General features: G+C 39.0%; 1 protein-coding gene across 1 annotated transcript in view; it reads left to right on the top strand.

Moving 5' to 3' along the window:
* LAMA2 (laminin subunit alpha 2) overlaps window positions 1-17998 on the top strand; it is a 636281-nt gene that overhangs the window by 247439 nt on the left and 370844 nt on the right. The window contains exons 8-10 of the mRNA XM_075554570.1: window positions 3535-3713; window positions 8148-8247; window positions 14041-14201. Coding sequence (XP_075410685.1) covers window positions 3535-3713; window positions 8148-8247; window positions 14041-14201 — 440 coding nt within the window. The remainder of the gene's footprint in view (window positions 1-3534; window positions 3714-8147; window positions 8248-14040; window positions 14202-17998) is intronic.

The raw sequence follows: 17998 nt of genomic DNA, 5'->3' as shown, positions 1-17998 counted from the left end.
AAAGCAGGCCTCTCCCAGTCATGCATTTTGGAACTAAGGGAATTACTACAAGATTGGTGTGAGGACCAACTAGATCCTTTTTGAGACAGACCTGAGCTAAGACTCCATGAATAACTTGACTTCCACACATTCCCCCTCTGACTGGTGAGCCTTCAAAATGTTTTTGGTTGCCTTGGATTAATGTTCATTAATAGCCCATATCCCATCATTCAATACAAATCTTATTATTTACTTTCTCTAAAGAATACTCTGTTGTTCTTGTGAAGAACTGTCATCTTGTGAAGAGCAGACGATTGCTTTGGGGAAGACCAGGAGCAAGGTTAACAGTTTAGGCCTATGGTAATGTCCTGGGATCCTTCCCGATAGGTAGCAGCCTGTGCTTCATTCAAAGGGTGGTGGGTTTGTAAACTGGCTCCCGTCTGTCAAATCGAGGCATGTTAGCTCTTTAAAACTATGGAATTATTGAAAACTCTGATCATAAAATATTACACACAATACCTCTTTTGTTTGTTTTCCTGTTAGTGCAATGCTCTGCATACACTCTCAATGTCTTATTTCTTCACTTTCTAGATCCACCTCTTTAGCTTTTTGCTTTGGGTCTTACCTCTGCTAGAGTTAAGTTAACTCCCCTTCCCTTTGGGAAGTATCTGGAGGACAGGCAGGCACACCCAGTGGCGGAGAACAATTGGTGCGGCTAGCCTCTATTACCTTCGATGCCCCACGTGCCCATCTTGCCAATCTCTCCAGGGCTTAGCAACTTTTCACAGAGAGCAAATATTCATTCTGAGTGATATATTTAAATCCAATGCCACCCCCTAGGGTTATTTGCTCTCAAGCTCTTTACGTTTTAATTAAGTTTATCTTCTGTTTGTGAAATATCAGCATTCACGAGAGAGAGGCATTTGAAGGCAAGGGTTTTCCCTGCTGTTTCTCACATGACAGTGCACGGTTATCATTTTGCTTACATATGCAGCAGTGCATGTGGATATGGAAAACCCTTCCCCCCTCATAAATGCATATGTAAACACAGAGGGGGGAGGGCGGGCAGATGAACCGTATTAGAGACAGAGATGAACTGAAACTCACATAGCTCTGGTGAGGGTGTGGATTGTGCACTGGCTGCTAACTGCAAGGTGAACAGTGTAGTCCACCAGCTGCTCCCGGGGAGCTAGACATGGCCTCCTGCTCTGGCAATGATGAACATCCTCAGAAACCCAAAGGGGAAGTGCTACTCTGACTATAGGGTCAGTGTGAGTATGATTTTATCCACCTTTTTTAAAATTAGTGGGATTATGCAGTATTTTCCATCTCTTCACAAAAGAGAACAAATGTCCAAATTGAATAATAAACATTTGAAAAACAATTAAAGATGAGGTCCTGACCGAAAACTGTACATAAATATCCTTGTCTGCATAATATATGTGCTCCTAAGAGCCTACGTGAGATTTTTCCATGCTGCAATCACCTTCATACTTAGAAAGATCTTCTGCGACATGACAAAGCCCTCTGTAAAAGGACTGGTGGCCTGCTGATGCATTTGGGTTTAATTGGATTTTTATCAATCAACTTCAAGGAAAGTATATTGCCAAAGACTGAGGCATATTTATTCCATCCCTAAGCACTTACTAAATAGCAATCTCCTGAGCTGTGGTCTGGATTCCCGTGATGCCGTCTTGCACACATTGAGAGAGCAGAGTGGCCGGTGTGAACAGAGGCCATCAATCCAACCGTGGTGATTCAGGTGGCGGTGTCCAGAGAGCCACCTCCCATGAGCGATGACCAGGGCTGCCGACAGAATCCTCACTGCATGAAGGGTGAACCGAACACTGTTCCAGCTTCCATGTCTGCCAACATTTGCTCATGGCTATAAATATCAGCAATGCTAGTTCTGAATGGTGTGAGGTTGTTTGTATGATTTTATATTACCCTTTAGTTACACAGGAGGTAGAAATCTCGATAGCTTCCTATAGTATATTTGTACATCGGAGTTTTTAAGATTCCTAAAAATAAAAAACTCCTTATCACGGAAGCCCATGGAAAAGGTGATGAAGTCAAACAATTGAGCCGGGAATTTCTAAGGGGAGCTTGAGATGACAAAACCAAAATTTTAATGACATGTACAAACTACTCGAATTCGAAAGACCAAAGGAAGAGCGCTCTCAGCATCTCTGAAACCGAAAGAACTCAAGAAACATTCAAGCCTTGAGACGTAATGTTGAAAGACTGGACAAAATACTGATACAGGAAGTATCAAAAAATAAGATAGAGAGTCACTGTACCAAAAAGAATTGGTGACTGTTAACCATTTCAAGAGGTAACATCTGAGTAAGAAACAATGGTGCTGAAAATAAGTTCAAGCTGCACTGAAAGCATTCACCAAAAGCAAGGCTCCAAGATAAGGGGAAACCAACTGAAGTGTTTCAACACACTGATGAAGCCCTGGATGCATTCACTGGTCTATGAAAGGAATTTGGAAGACAGTTACTTGGATAACTGACTGGAAGAAATCCATATTTTTACCCATTTCAAATAAAGTTGACCCAACAGAATGCTCAAACTGTAGAACGATGTCATCGGTACCACATGCAAGTAACACTTTGTTGAAGATCCTCCAGCAACAGTTGTCGCAGTACCTCGACAGGGAGCTGCCAGAGGTGCAGGCTGGATTCAGGAGCAGACATGGAAACAAGGATGTCATTGTTCATGTCAGATGGATCTTGGCTTAAAGCAAAACACACCCAAAAGATATTTGTTTGTGTTTTGTTTACTATGCTGAGGCATTCGACTGTGTGGATCCTCACAGTTCCTGAGCACAAGAGAAACATTATATGTAATTGTCAGAGCTCTGTTGAGGATTAAAAGCAATGGTAATAAAAACACGACCTAGTATGAGAAAGAAAACATTTGTTTTTAACCGTAGTAAAGAAGGAGAGGGAGAGTCTATAGTGCACACCATTTTTCACTCCCAAGGATCTAACACAGAGATGTGCATGGAGTCTGTGGGTGGTTCTGGGCTCTGAACAAAAGTAACAGCTCCTACCTGCCTAGGGCACCTTGGAAGTAGGGCCTGGCGAACTCGCTTCAAAATGTCACCTCCTTAACACTCCTTGCAGTGCAGGTCTCACATGTATTTTTAAGTTCCATTGTTCCAGTTAAGAATTATTCAATACTTTTTTGAATTTGTCATTATAGGAAATCATATGTTGAATCATAATTTATAATATTATGAGTCAAAATCTGTCACACAGTGCCAATTCTAAATGATTCTGCTTTATTTTAATGATTCCAAGCTGCATTCAAACATGTAAACTTAATAATGGACCAATCCAAATGTTTCCTGGGTGCTCCTGTAACGTTTCCTGTGCGGATGTGTCCAGGGGTAATGCAGATTGCCATGTAGTGTAAAATCTATTCATGAAAACAGAAAATGTTTTTTAGATCGAGCTAAAATCTGGAATTAAGAAACTTGGAACTGATTTCAACATACTCGAAACCTGGAAACTCAGGGTTTGCTACCTCGTTTCTTTGACGCAGCATGCAACTGCCACGGGAAAGCCGAGGAGTGCTATTACGATGACGACGTGGCCCGGAGGAACCTGAGTTTAAATGTACACGGGAGGTACATCGGCGGCGGGGTGTGCGTTAATTGTACACGAAACACTGCCGGTATAAACTGTGACACATGCATTGATGGCTTCTTCAGACATAAAGAGGTACAGTATGCTCTTTCTTTTATTAAATGTCATTAGCTTTTTCATGGAGCTGTAACCAAAAAAATTACTCATAGCTGCCATAGCATATTGAACTTCAAATTCTGAAGTGACCCAAAACCTTTTCCAGTTGAAATTGACATAAACTTTTGAGAATGCGTCAAAAACGTTTCTATCACGAGAGAATTGGAGCACTGGTTATTCTGCTGGGTAAGCATTGAGTGGTGAGCTAAGAGGTTGGCAGTTCAAACCCCGCAGCTGCGCAGAAGAGGCCCTCTTCTCCCATCAAGAGGTACAGCCTCGGAAGCCCTGTCTACAGCCGCTATGAGTCAGAATCGACTTGTTTTAATTGCTAGAGAACATCTCTCCATGCCACAGTTCAACCAGTTCCTAAGCCTCATTGTCAAAACAGTTCTGTTTTTAAGAAATAATTTAGTTTCACATGTTAGTGAACTTTATAAAATGAAATAATGCAATTCATGATTTTATGTCTTCCTTCTTTGACCCAACATACATTTTGAAAATTATCCATATTATTGTATGCATGAATATTTAGTTATTTTTATATGTGTATATTGCTTATTATGCTGACGCATGGATATACCGTATATTTTAATCCATTTTCCTAGTAATGGACATTTGGATTCCATGGTATTTTGAAATCAATCTTGCAAATAATTTTATACAGGTCTCTTTATGGTCATGATTTCAACTTTCTTTTATGATACCTCGAAGTAGAGTATTTCCTCTCCAAAGTCAGTCATTGTGCTCTGTGGAGCAGTTTTATTCTGATTCATGTGGTGTCATCAATACTCAGAAGAGACTTGATGGCGTATGTTTTTCAGGTATAGGCACATATTTGATTTTATAAGATATTATTGACAGCTTGCCAAATTGTTAGTGACCTTTCTACAAGTGTTCCAGGCTGTCTCCCAAGTTTGGCATTGGCTATCATTTCAAATCTTAGCCTTCCAGTAGGAGTCCCATGTTGCAGTGGCTGCGCACGGGGCTGCTAACATCAAGATCAGTCATTTGAGAGCACCGGCTCCTCCACAGGGGAAATAAGAGGCTTTCTACTCCCATAAAGGTTTGCCATCCCATCTAGAAACCTACCAGGCCAGCCCTACTCCGCACTGCAGTTTCACTGTACGGCAGAGTTGACTCAACCCAGCAAGTTCGAGTTTGCGTGGGTGTGGATGGATGTTTCATGATAGATATTCTTCTCATATCATATGCTTACTGGCCATTCATTTATTTTATTTTGTCTATTAAACATTTTTGTTGTCTTTTAAAACTTTAAATTTCAGAACTATGGGCTATTTTAAATAAATATGAGACACTTGTAAAAGTTCATGGGGCCATGAGATTAAAAGGGAATGGAATTTTTCTTTAAACTTTTTGAAGTGCCCTCATTTTCATGTATATGTGTGATATAAGAATGTAGGTAGACAAACGGCTTAGCCTATTCTTACAACCATATTTGTTGAAAATACTTCCTGTCTCCTTTGAATTTCTTTGAAGAATTTATTGAAAAGAAGTTTATCATACACTGTGGATCACATGAATCTATCTGTCCCTGCATTAATCCTGCAGGTAAAAGATGGGATTGTCAGCTCCCATAAATCTTTAGGAAATCCTTAAGATTTCTGGGAGTGTAGGTCCTTAATATCAGTTCTACTCTGTTCTACCTATATCATGTCTCTGAGTCAGGAAGGGACTCAATGCCAGTGAGTTTGGTTTTGGGTTTTCTACCAAGTTACTAAGAAATCCTGGTTGTACTAAACATTTGGCTGTTAGGCAAGAGGTCAGCAGATTGAATTTCCCAACTGGTCATAGGAGGAAGATGAGGCAACATGTCTCAGCAGTTTCTGAAACCCAAACTCACTGCCATCAAGCCAATTCCAACGCATAGTGACCTCAGAGGGTAGAATGGAACTTCTCCTGTGGGTTTCAGAGGCACCAACTCTGTTTTTCCCCCATAGGTCTTAATTTTCTTTTTTTTTTAACAAAATTATTTTGTGTTTGTGTTAGTTTAATGAATTTTTACATTGTGAATTAGGTGGTGATTTCACATTGCAGACCATCACCTCTGCATTCAGCAATTCAATCCCTCAGCTCCCCTGTATTCTCCCCTACCCTCTTCCCTGATTTCTCTTCTCCCTCGTAGAGATCTCCATCTTGACTTTCGCTGAAGTCAATACCTGTCAACCTTCTGAGACTGTAACTCCTTAGTAGAACACCCCCTTTTCCTCCCGTTGAGCTAGTGGTTTCGGGCAGCAACCCACTGCCCTGGAAGCACTCTGGGAAGGTTCTGCTCTGACCCGGTGGGTTGCCATCTGTTGGAATCCACTCCAGAGCAGTAGATTTAGTTTTGTGCCAATGCCACACTCTCGGTTACTTTCACTATACTGAACTTGGAATTCAGACAAGGTGAGTACATCGTATGTATTCTTCTTCTTCTGATTAGCTCAGGTGTCTAAATTCAGAATCAACTGGTCAAATTTAGGAAGCATTATTTGGGCTTGTCATATAGAAACTATGGACAAGTGGTTAGAAAACTGACATCTTAACAATGTTGGCTCTTCCAAACCATGAACATGTAACATTTCTCCCTGTATTTAAAATTTCTTAAGTATTCATCACAGTATTTCCAGTGTAGAAATCTTACATACCATTTGTTAAATTTGTTCTTGAGTATTTTCCACCATTAAAGAATATTTGCAAAAATAACTATTTGAAGCTACAATATAAAAATATTTTTAATATTGACTTTATATTCCATCGCCACATTATGTTCACTCATTACTTTGAGTACTTTTTAGCTAACTTCCCTAGAAGCTTACACATAAACAATTGTGCTGTCAGCAAATAAATGCAAATTTATTCTATTTTTATGCCAATTAAAAAAAACATTATCATAGCAGATATATTTGCCTGTTCTAAGTCCTAAAGGTAGACATGTAATATTTCCATTGAATATTATGTAAACTGTTGAATTTTCAAAGGTACCTTAAATCAGATTTAGAAAGTTTTCTTCTATCTCTAGGTTGATAAGAGTTTCTATAATTCAATAGTTTTGACTTGTGTGAAATACTGCTTTGCTTCTACTAAAATAAATATATGCAATTTCTCCTATGTTCTGTTAACATAGTGAATTTAAATGGATTTTTTATTATTAAACAATCTTGCAAGCCTAAGATGAATTTCTATTAATTATCATTATATAAAAATACATATGATGTGTATGTAATTTTAATGATAAAATATATTTTAAATATGTTATATTACTTAATTAGCTATTCAAGACATTTTGAATCACCTCACACAACTATTAGTCTGTAATATTATTTCTTGAAATATCCATCAGTTTTTCATTGAGATAAACTAGCTTCAAAAAATGGCTTTGGAAATGTTAATTTTTCTCCTGGCCTTTAAATTTTATTTTATAGAATTAGGATTAGCTAGTTTGGATGGTCAACAGAATTCCTTAGTAAAACTGTATTTAAACCTTAGTTCTTAATTATTGGAAGGTTTAAATAATGGCTTTAATTTCAATACACACTGGGCAAGATAGATTTTGTATTTTTCTTTGGGTAAGTTTTGATGCACTAGGTTTTTATACTAATTTGTTTATATCATAAAAATTGTCAAATTGATTAACAAACTTTTAAAAACATTTATTGGCATATATTTCACTTAACATTCTGTTCCATAGTTCAGTCATATAAAAAAGAGTCATACAATCATCTCCGCAAAGAAAAAATTTAATATATATATTATGGCTATCTTTTTAAGTGCTATAGTATCTATATTAATATTAGCTCTTTGATTCCAAATGTATTAATTATAGGATTTTTCTCTTTTGTTGATAGATCATAATAGAGGTTTGCAAATTTTATTAATACTCTGCAAAGTGTAAGGTACCCAAGTGGTGCAATGTATTAAATGCTGACATGCTAACCAGAAGGCTAGCCATTCAAACGCCCAGCTGCCCCTCATGAAATAAATGAAACTCTCATCCAGTAAGGTTTGCAGCCTGGGAAATAGTTCCAAGGGGCGGTTCTACCCCCATACTGTAGGTCTTTGGAGTACAAATTGACTTGATGACAGTGGGTTTGGGTTTATTTAAAAGAAGTTTTCCCCTTTTTATGTCTGTGTTCTAATTATTGATTTTGCTCTTATATATTATGCTATTCTTTGGACTTGCTTGAGGTTTAAATGCCCTATTTTTTAGCTAAAACATATTTTGCAAATGATATAAATTAAAATAGAAAATTTAGAAACTGAACATATGCATTAAGGATAATTTTCATACTGTTTTCCAAATTAGTATATTGCTTTATATATTTTTAATTAATGTGTTTTAATTTTTTCAGACTAGAAAAGGATTGCTGTATTTTTTTATACTTGATTAAAATAACTTAAAATTTTTCACAGGTCTCTCCACATCATCCCAGACCGTGTCAGCCATGCCAGTGTGATCCCGTCGGTTCCTTAAATGAAGTCTGTGTCAAGGACGTAAAACATGCACAGCAAGGTGAGAGGGGAAGACAGGGAGGTGATGGGCTGATCTAAGGATTGCTGAAGGAAGAATACACGTATTTTCAGGAGAAAAGTTTATAGTAGGTCATTTTTATACTGCAAATGTATTCTTTTTGTCATTGTTCTTTAAACCTGTGTTTATAGCTCTTGGTGTTTGCTATGTTGTTTTATACCTTTCGTGGTTTCTGGCAGGAAAAGGGACTCTGGGGAGGATCACTTGTGCTTCCATGATCAGCATGAATGTGAGGGTGGGCACAGTAAAGAAAATGAAATGTAGAAAAAGTGTACAAAAGAAGACGTGTGTAAGGACTTTTTAAATAGGTAGCAGTAGTAAATTAATGCCAGAAAAGAGGCTGAAATTAATTTAAGTCAAACATTTCCTTATGGTTACTCCAAATACTCTAGTATCAAATGCCAACATACTCCCTTGATGCAGAATGTGTAAGAGATACTTCCAGGGAGGTTGCTTGCCAAGATTTCAGTATAAAATTTGCTCAAAGAGTGTATTTGGGACATTGTTTTTCATCTCTTTTCTTCCTGGTAGAGATAACTCAAGGATACAAATACAGTGTTTTTCCTATAATGGCAACGATGCTTGGCATATTTTAATTTATCTGCTTTCTTTATAAAACGGTAGAATCATTAATTTGAGGTTTATAGTCTTAAATATAAACTCAAAATATATATTTATCATATTTGAATGTTAAATCATTTAAGGTAATTTTTCGTTTATATTCTCTATTCTTTTTTAGAGAAGCAAGGAAAAAGCAATGCTATTTTTTGTAACATCACTTAATTCCTCCCTTTGAAAATGATAATATATTGTCAATAAAAAGTTATAGAAAAATACTGCATGAGACCATGATTCTAAAAGAAGAAAAATCAAGAAAAATGGTTTTCCCACCAAAATCAACGGACTATAATATAGTTATGGACATGTTGGGTGAGGGGGAGGGAAAGAGGGAGACTGAAAGAACAGAAAAAGTAAACTAAACTAATATTTTTTAGTTAGGAAAAAGTATAAAATGAATATGTACACCATAACTCAACAGATGCCACTATTTATATGTTTATGTATATTTCTATAATATGTAAATGTTTAATTTTCTTCCTTTTAGTTTTCCAGAATGAGTTTTTCCCCAGAAGTTTTTTAGGAGTTTCTTTAAATTCTGATCTTAGCTCCTGTCTAATGTATCTTTAACTTACCTATTTGACTCTATAGTTGCATTAAAGTGATTTCTGAATTTTCTTTAATATAGCCAATATTTAATGAAGATCTTTCTATAAGAATATTTCCCAAATGACATACAATAAAGTATAAATTTTTTTAAAAATTTAACAATAAGGAAATTATGAATAACAACAATTGTGTTCTAGCTACGTACTATAAGGCACAATTCTTTTTAACAAAATTAACCATAATGGACCTGTGTTGAGTTTTATTTCACACTTTAGGGATTAAGCTCAATTATTGAAGTAATATTAATGTCAGTTTTAAAAGTTTATAAACATTAAATCTTGCATAATGACTCTCCATTTACAAAAGGCCAAAAATATTTCATTCATGTTACATCCTCTAGTACTAAACTACAAAAGGAGTCGGTTCTGACTCTGCGCCCTTGGACCCTGTGGTTCTGGCGCTCTGGGGCTCACCGAGTGCTGCTCCTTAAGGGAGGGAAAGCTCAATCTTGCCCTGAGAAGCGGCGGGCGGTTTCAGACGGATCCTACCGTTAGCAGCCCAAGGCGCACTTCCTCATAAAAAAGTTACTGCCTAATTGGTTTTTCCAAGCATCCATAAATAACCTTACTTGACACACATATCATCGATCACTTTCTGTTTCCCAAATGCTACTCAGCAATCACGGTGCCCGGTGGGGGCACGGCTAAAGACTGCTGCTAATGGAAAGATCAGCGAGGTGCGGACTCAGCATCTGTGACGTTTGAGAGGCTGGGAACCCTGTTCTATCCTGTCAGAATCGACTTGCTAGCAGTGGGTTTAAATACAGAAACAATAATACGGCAGCAGTGACAATAATAATATAGCTGCACAAATGAACGAGGTTGCTTCTTATCAATATACTACGCAAGAGAGAAAAGGCAAAAGAGAGTAACATTTCTAAATGGATGCAGACAAATGTGTTTAACTAAAAGAGCCACAAACAGAACATTCGGGGTGGTGGTTATCTTGGGCGGGGGCATGGGCATTGTGAGCTTCTAGGGCCCTGCTTGTTTCTGTCTTTAAGCCACATGATCGGATAGGAAGACCATTCTGCTCACCCGATAGCTGCGGCAGTTAGGTGCCCTCCTTCACTGACTCATATCCACCCGATGTGCAACCGAACAGAGCCCTGCTCAGCGCTGAATTGTCCTCACAACTGCTCTTAGAGTTGAGCTTGTCCCCTCAGCCACTGTGTCCAGCCATTGTGTCATCGGCTTTCTTCGATTTCTTTTTTTTTTAAATCATTTTATTGGGGGCTTGTACAACTCTTATCACAATCCATCCATCCATCCATCCATTGGGTCGAGCACATCTGTGTTGCCCTCATCATTCTCAGAACATTTGCTTTCTCCTTGAGCCCTTGGTATCAGCTCCTCATTGCCCCTCCCGCCCGGCTTTCTTTTTCCTTGCTGCTGCTCTCCTTGAGCAGTTTTACGTCCTCTTCTAGGGATGGGACTCGTCGGATAAAGTGTCTAAATCACATTAGACAAAGACTTGCCTCCGTGCCTGTGAGGAGCCTTCTGGCTGTACTCCTCCGTTCTCTGGGCAGTCCACGGTACTTTCCAATGCTTCAGTTCTTCAGTGGTTCCTATTTAATGCGCAGCTTGTACATGCATTTGAGGCTCAGGTCAGGTAGACCTTAGTCCTCAAAGTCACATCTCTGCTATCATCACTTTAAAGAGGCAATGTGTCATTTGATCTCGTGACTGCTACTTCCATCAGCATTGATGGTGGATCCGATCCAGACAAAATCCTGGACCACTTCAGTCTTTCCTCCATTGACCATGAAGCTAAGTACTGGTCCAGATGGGAGAATGTTTGTTTCCTTCACACTGAATTCCAGTCCACACTGAAGGCTGAAATCCTACATGGTTATCCGCCAGGACTTCAAGTGTTTCTTATTTTCAGCCAGTGAGGCTCTGTCATCTGCATTGCACAAGCTGTGAAGCCTTCATCCCATTTTGACAATGTGTTCTTCTTCATATGATCCAGATTCTCTGACTATTTACTCAGCCCACAGATTGAGTAAGTATGGTGACAGAGTACAACCTTGACCCATACCTTTCCTGATTCTAAGCCATGCAGTCAGTACACGCTTGTTCTGTTCACACAACCGCCTCTTGATCCATGTGCAGATTCCTCATGACCACAATGAAGTGCTTTGTTCATTGTGAAACCTGTCCTTCTCATGGTTTTCCGGAGTTTGTTACACACCAAGGAGTCAGGTGCCACTGCATAGTCAATGAAACACAAGTAAACAGCCTTCTAGTGTGTTCTGCTTTCAGCCAAGATCGATTGGACTTCGGTTATTGTAGTCATTATTCCGCATCTTCTTTTGGATCCAGCCTAAACCTCTGGCAGCTCCCTGTCTACGTAATGCTGCAAGCATTGTTGTGTGCTTTCCAGCACAATTTTACCTGCATGTGTTATCATTGATGTGTCCTGCAATTTGAGCATTCTGTTGGGTCACCTTTCGTTGCAGTGGGTTAAAATATGGATTTATTCCAGTCAGATGTCCAAGTAGCTATCTTCCAAAATTCCTCTCACAGACTAGTGAGGGTTTCCAGTGCGTGATCGGTTTATTGAAGCATTTCAGTTGGTATTCCATCTGTTCCTGAATCCTTGTTCTTGGCTAAGGCTTTCAGTGCAGCTTGAACTTCCTCCTTCAGCTCCATTGGTTCTTGTGCATATGCTACCTCTGGAAATGGTTAAAGGTAACCAGTGTTTTGTGTGGACAGTGACTCTCTGTGTATTCATTCCATCTTTTTTTTGTGATACTTCCTGTATCATTCAAAATTTTACACACCGATATTTCTATATTGCAATTTGAGGATTAATTTTTTCAAGAGTACTTTCATTTTAAGCTATGCCGAGCTTGTTCTTCCTGTTTGGTTTTCTACGTCCAGGTCTTTGCACATTTCATTATAAGATTTACTTTGCCTTCTCAAGCAGCCCTTTAAATTGGTCTGTTCAGCTCTTTGACTTAATTTCTTCCATTTGCCTCGGCTCCTCTATGATTGAAAGCAAGTTTCAGAGTCTCTTTGGACATCCACTTTGGCCTTTTCTTTCCTGTATTTTTAAAGATATACATCTACATCAAATGTGCCCAATATCTGATAGCATAAGATCACCAAAAGCATGCCATGAAATTTTGACTGGTACATTTTTAGTCTATATTTCTTTCATCTATACCTTTTTCCCCTGGCAACTCAAATCAAGAGCTGTTTTGTTTCATGTCCTGCAGCGTGTATACACATATTTTTCTCAGACCCACCATGAAGGAGATCGTGGGCTCTGACATGACCTTTTCACTTGTGTGGCTCCTAGCAATTGCCTCTGGGCTGCAAAGGCAAATCCCCCACTCTAGTTCATCAGAGTTTGGCATTTAGCTTCAAGAAAGACTTTAAGGGTCGATTTACCTCCTTAGAACTGCATTTTCTTATTGTTTCAGATAGAACCATATTTTGAAAAATAATAAATAACTTCCCATCTGTCCACCCATTTGTGTTTGAATGCATCTTTCATTGTGAAGTGTTTGGAAAAGAAGTGTTCGCTCACCATCAGTTCACAATATTTTTAGAAACAAAAATCACGATAGACATTGTTCATTACCTTGAGTATTTTCACATTGTCTTAATTTATAGAGCCTTTCCCATCATAAGTAAATGTTAGGTTGTTGAATAATTTTGCAAACTTTATTGATATATTCAGTTTTGTCCCCATTTGATCCATATATCCAAAGGTCAAATGATATGTTGAAAAGATATTCATAAATATTATTACCAGAATAAATTCTATTTGACCAGCATGGAAGGGATTTCCATTATACTTTAGGGTACAGATGGTGTTTATTTTGTTTACAATGTCTTCACACATGGAGCCATAAGTTAATTTGTATGACTCTACTACTTGCCGCCTCTGCTACTGAGAAACCCGCCTAGTTTCTCTGTGCCCCAGTCTTTTCTTCTTCAAATTTGAAAAGATTATAACACCTACTGCATGGAGATTTTTTAGAACTTGATGTATTATTATAGATTTATATGCAATACTAAAATAATGTTTACTTAGACTATAAGTGTTAGCTGTTGTTTTGCTTATTTTGGGTTATCATTGTAAGATTTTAGTATCAGATTTTCATTAGCCTTGTAAACTGTTTTACAATGTACCATTTTTAAGATGTTCTATCAGGGTTTCAAACGCTGAATACACTATAGAAATTAATTAGCATTAAAATATTTTATGATAATTTTGTCTTATTTTTCCTCTTTTAATATCTGTATTATCATTGGTTAGAGTATTTTGGTTCATTTTTTCCTCCAAATCTTGTTATGCTCACGTTTTGTCCTTTTTAATATTTGTAAAGGTTCTCAGAGATGCTATTGTAATGAATGGGAGCCAATTTCTAATTAGGACCATTGTTTTTCAGCTTTAACTTAAAAAATGATGTGCATCTTCTTTAAAATTTTTACATTCAAACAGAGTTTTAATGGATATTATTTATCACATTTCTAGGGACTAAAGGAAGTACTTCTCTTTTCAAATCTTGATATGTGACTCATGTTTCCTCAGGTCTGGAACCTGGCTCCTGCCATTGCAAACCTGGCTTTGGAGGAGTGAGGTGCGATCGGTGTCTTCGGGGTTACACTGGCCACCCTGATTGCCAGTCCTGTAATTGCAGCAGCAAAGGAAGCAGAAACGAGGATCCTTGTTTTGGGCCCTGTCAATGCAAGGTACATTGTATGGTCTGTTCGTGACGTCCCGCCACGACAGAAGGGCTTTCATTGAGCTTCTCTGTTATGCTTCCCAGAATTTAGAAATTGTAAGAACTTTTAAAAAGAGCCACCATTGATCCTGTATGTCACACTCCTGTGCCTTCTGGATGGCTACCAGACTCACAAATCTCTTGCCATTAGTCTAAGGAAATACACAGATCTGTGAGGTTCTGTTCTTTTACAGCAGAAACCATTTCCGTCTTACTATTCTGGCCTAGTAAATGAAATAGTTGGTGCTAAATACAGCAACATATTAAGACAGCCATATTCTCAGATGTACTAGAACATTGCTTCTCATCCTGAAAATACTTATGCCCAGAGTCTCATTTTGGGGTTTTTAAGCTATCTTCTATTTGAAACTAGGTAGTATTAAAATATCCATCATATTCAAATGTTTCTGTTTAATTAATAAAAATATAAGAAGCCCCAGAGGAATTGATTCAAGATACAATGTGTCTTCCAAATAGTATCATTAAATATTCAACTTTGTGTGTGGTACATGCTCAATTAATAGCTCATCATGTTAACACCGGGGGGCATATTACACTTGCCACTTAGACATTTAGAGGAAATACAGAGACATATATGTCTCCTTTTGCTATAATAAATCAGTTATATAACATCCCAATTGAACGGTCTAAAATTACATTTACAGAGAACATAAGCCATTAGGAGGAAGCTAGAATGCCATACTGAAGTAGGAAGGAATGTTCCTTTGTTTTTCTGTTGATTCTCAATGGTCGATGAGAACTTTTTAAGGTGCTTTTTCATTATTAATATATTAATCATAGCTAGGTGGCTATAAACTATTATATACTAAAAGTGGTTATGTATTCATTAACAAACTGTAAGCCATAACAATGCATAAATAATAGTACTATACCCAAGAAATATATAAGTACACTAATTTATTTAAATACTATTGTTTATAGATTTAAAATATCTGAAATGTCAAATTAAGTGTTATTATAGTTATATAATATGGGTGTACTCCAAAAGGAGTAATTTAGGTCCCAAACTTAATATTAAAAAATAATTAAGCTTTTGTCTCAGACAGAGGTCTGATATTCCTTGGTAAATAATTCCCGTGTGTTATGGTATATTAAATATCTAGATCTGGTAATTATAATCCCCATATCAACCTTAAAACTTACTTTATTAAGCAAAATATTTTTAGTACTTTATGATTGTATGTTTGAGGAAAATTCTCTTTCTTTCTTTTTTTTTTCCCTTCTGGTACTTTATTTTATTTTTTTTTTAACAATTTATTGGGGCTCATACAATTCTTTTCACAGTTCATACATATACATACATCAATTGTATAAAGCACATCTGTACAGTATTTGCCCTAATCATTTTTTTCTCTTTTCTTCTTTTACATTTTATTAGGGACACATACAACTCTTACCACAATCCATACATATACATACATCAATTGTATAAAGCACATCCATACATTCCCTGCCCCAATCATTCTCAAGGCATTTGCTCTCCACTTAAGCCCCTTGCATCAGGTCCTCTTTTTTTTTCCCCCCCTCCCTCCCCTTTCCCCCCTCCCTCATATGCCCTTGGTAATTTATACCTCGTTATTTTGTCATATCTTGCCCTATTCGGGGTCTCCCTTCCCCCCTTCTCTGCTGTCCCTCTCCCAGGGAAGAGGTCACATGTGGCTCCTTGTAATCAGTTCCCCCTTTCCAACCCACTCACCCTCCACTCTCCCAGCATCGTCCCTCACGCCCTTGGTCCTGAAGGTATCATCCACCCTGGATTCCCTGTACCTCCAACCCTCATATGTACCAGTGTACAGCCTCTGTCCTATCCAGCCCTGCAAGGTAGAATTCGGATCATGGTAGTTGGGGGGAGGAAGCATCCAGGATCTGGGGGAAAGCTGTGTTCTTCATCGATACTACCTCACACCCTAATTAACCCATCTCCTCTCCTAAGCCCCTCTATGAGGGGATCTCCATTGGCCGACACTTGGGCCTTGGGTTTCCACTCTGCACTTCCCCCTTCATTTAATATAATATATATATACACATACATATATATATATATACATATATACACATACATACACACACTTATATCTTTTTTTTTTTTGCATGATGCCTTATATCTGGTCCCTTGGGCACCTCGTGATCGCACTGGCCGGTGTGCTTCTTCCATGTGGGCTTATTTGTTTCTGAGCGAGATGGCCACTTGTTCACCTTCAAGCCTTTAAGACCCCAGACACTATCTCTTTTGATAGCCGGGCACCATCAGCTTTCTTCACCACATTTGCTTGTGCACCCATTTGTCTTCAGCGATCCTATCATGGAGGTGTGCAGTCAATGATATGATTTTTTGTTCTTTGATGCCTGGTAACTGATCCCTTTGGGACCACTCGATCACACAGGCTGGTGTGTTCTTCCATGTGGACTTTGTTGCTTCTGAGCTAGATGGCCGCTTGTTTATCTTCAAGCCTTTAAGACCCCAGTCACTATCTCTTTTGATAGCCGGGCACCATCAGCTTTCTTCACCACATTTACTTGTTCACCCACTTTGGCTCCATCCGTTGTGTTGGGAGAGTGAGCATCATAGAGTTCCAATTTAATAAAAGAAGGTATTCATGCATAGAGGGAGTGTTTGAGTAGAGGCCCAAGGTCCTTCCGCCACCTTAATACTTGACCTATAAATATCGACACAAAGATCTATTTCCCCAACCTCCTATATATATTTGCATGTACATGTCTTTGTCTAGACCTCCATGAATGCCCTTTGACTCCTAGCTCTTTCCTCCATCTCCCTTAACCTTCCTCCTGCCCTACTACCATGCTTCATCGCCACCTGGGCTAGAGTATACATCTTCTCTAAGCAACCTTACCCTTGATCATTTCCCACCAGGCCTGCCACTCCCCCTTCTCTACCCTTTGGGGTCCCATGTTTTTCCCTTGTCCCTGGGTTTGTTAACACCACTTCCTTACCCCCCCCTACCCCCCACCCCAAGTCCCTCCGGAACTTTCGGTCCCGTTGTTTTTCATCCAGATAGTTCATCCAGCCTGTCCTATTCAGACAGACCTGTGGAGTCACTAACATGCACGAAAACTAGACAGAGGAACACAAAGCAACAGTATACAACCAGACAACAAAACAACCAAAACAAACCACTGAAAAAGAACAGAACAAAACAGTTCACAAGAGAAAAGCTTGTAGTTAGTTCAGGGATCTTTGCTGGCCCTTAGGAGCGTTTTCCAGTCCAGTCTGTTGGGGCACCACGCCCTGGCCCCAAAGTCCACTTTCAGCATTCCCTGGGGACCTTGCCACTCTATTCCCTTGCTGTTCCGCTGCACTCCCCCAGTGATTTGCCTCGGTGTGGTGGGATCAGGTCAGGTGCAATTCCCACACTGTGTCTCCGGTGCTGTCCCCTGTATCGCCCTTAGTCACTGAGGGGCATCATGTCTCATAGTAGGGCCAGCCATGTTGTTCTCTCTGTGGACTGGCTGCTCTACTCAGGAACATCATCATCACGGCCTGGTGGGCCAGGCTGTGCTCCACTCTCTCCTCCTGCCCCTTCATCTGCTCCCGTGTGCTCTGATCAAATATGTCCATCTCCCATAGCTGCAGAGTCAATGTCGTCCTTTGGAACAAGTTCTTTTCGGGGGAGGGGCAGGAATCCACTTAATTTATGGTGCTGGGGCCAGCCTCCCAGACCTCTCCACCGGTTCCGTCCTCCACGCCGGGATATTGCATTCACACCTTGCGACACTGGGTTGAAG

The sequence above is a fragment of the Tenrec ecaudatus genome, chromosome 7, assembly GCF_050624435.1.
Source record: "Tenrec ecaudatus isolate mTenEca1 chromosome 7, mTenEca1.hap1, whole genome shotgun sequence".
Classification (NCBI taxonomy): Eukaryota; Metazoa; Chordata; class Mammalia; order Afrosoricida; family Tenrecidae; genus Tenrec; species Tenrec ecaudatus.
This window is presented reverse-complemented; position numbering and strand designations above follow the sequence as displayed.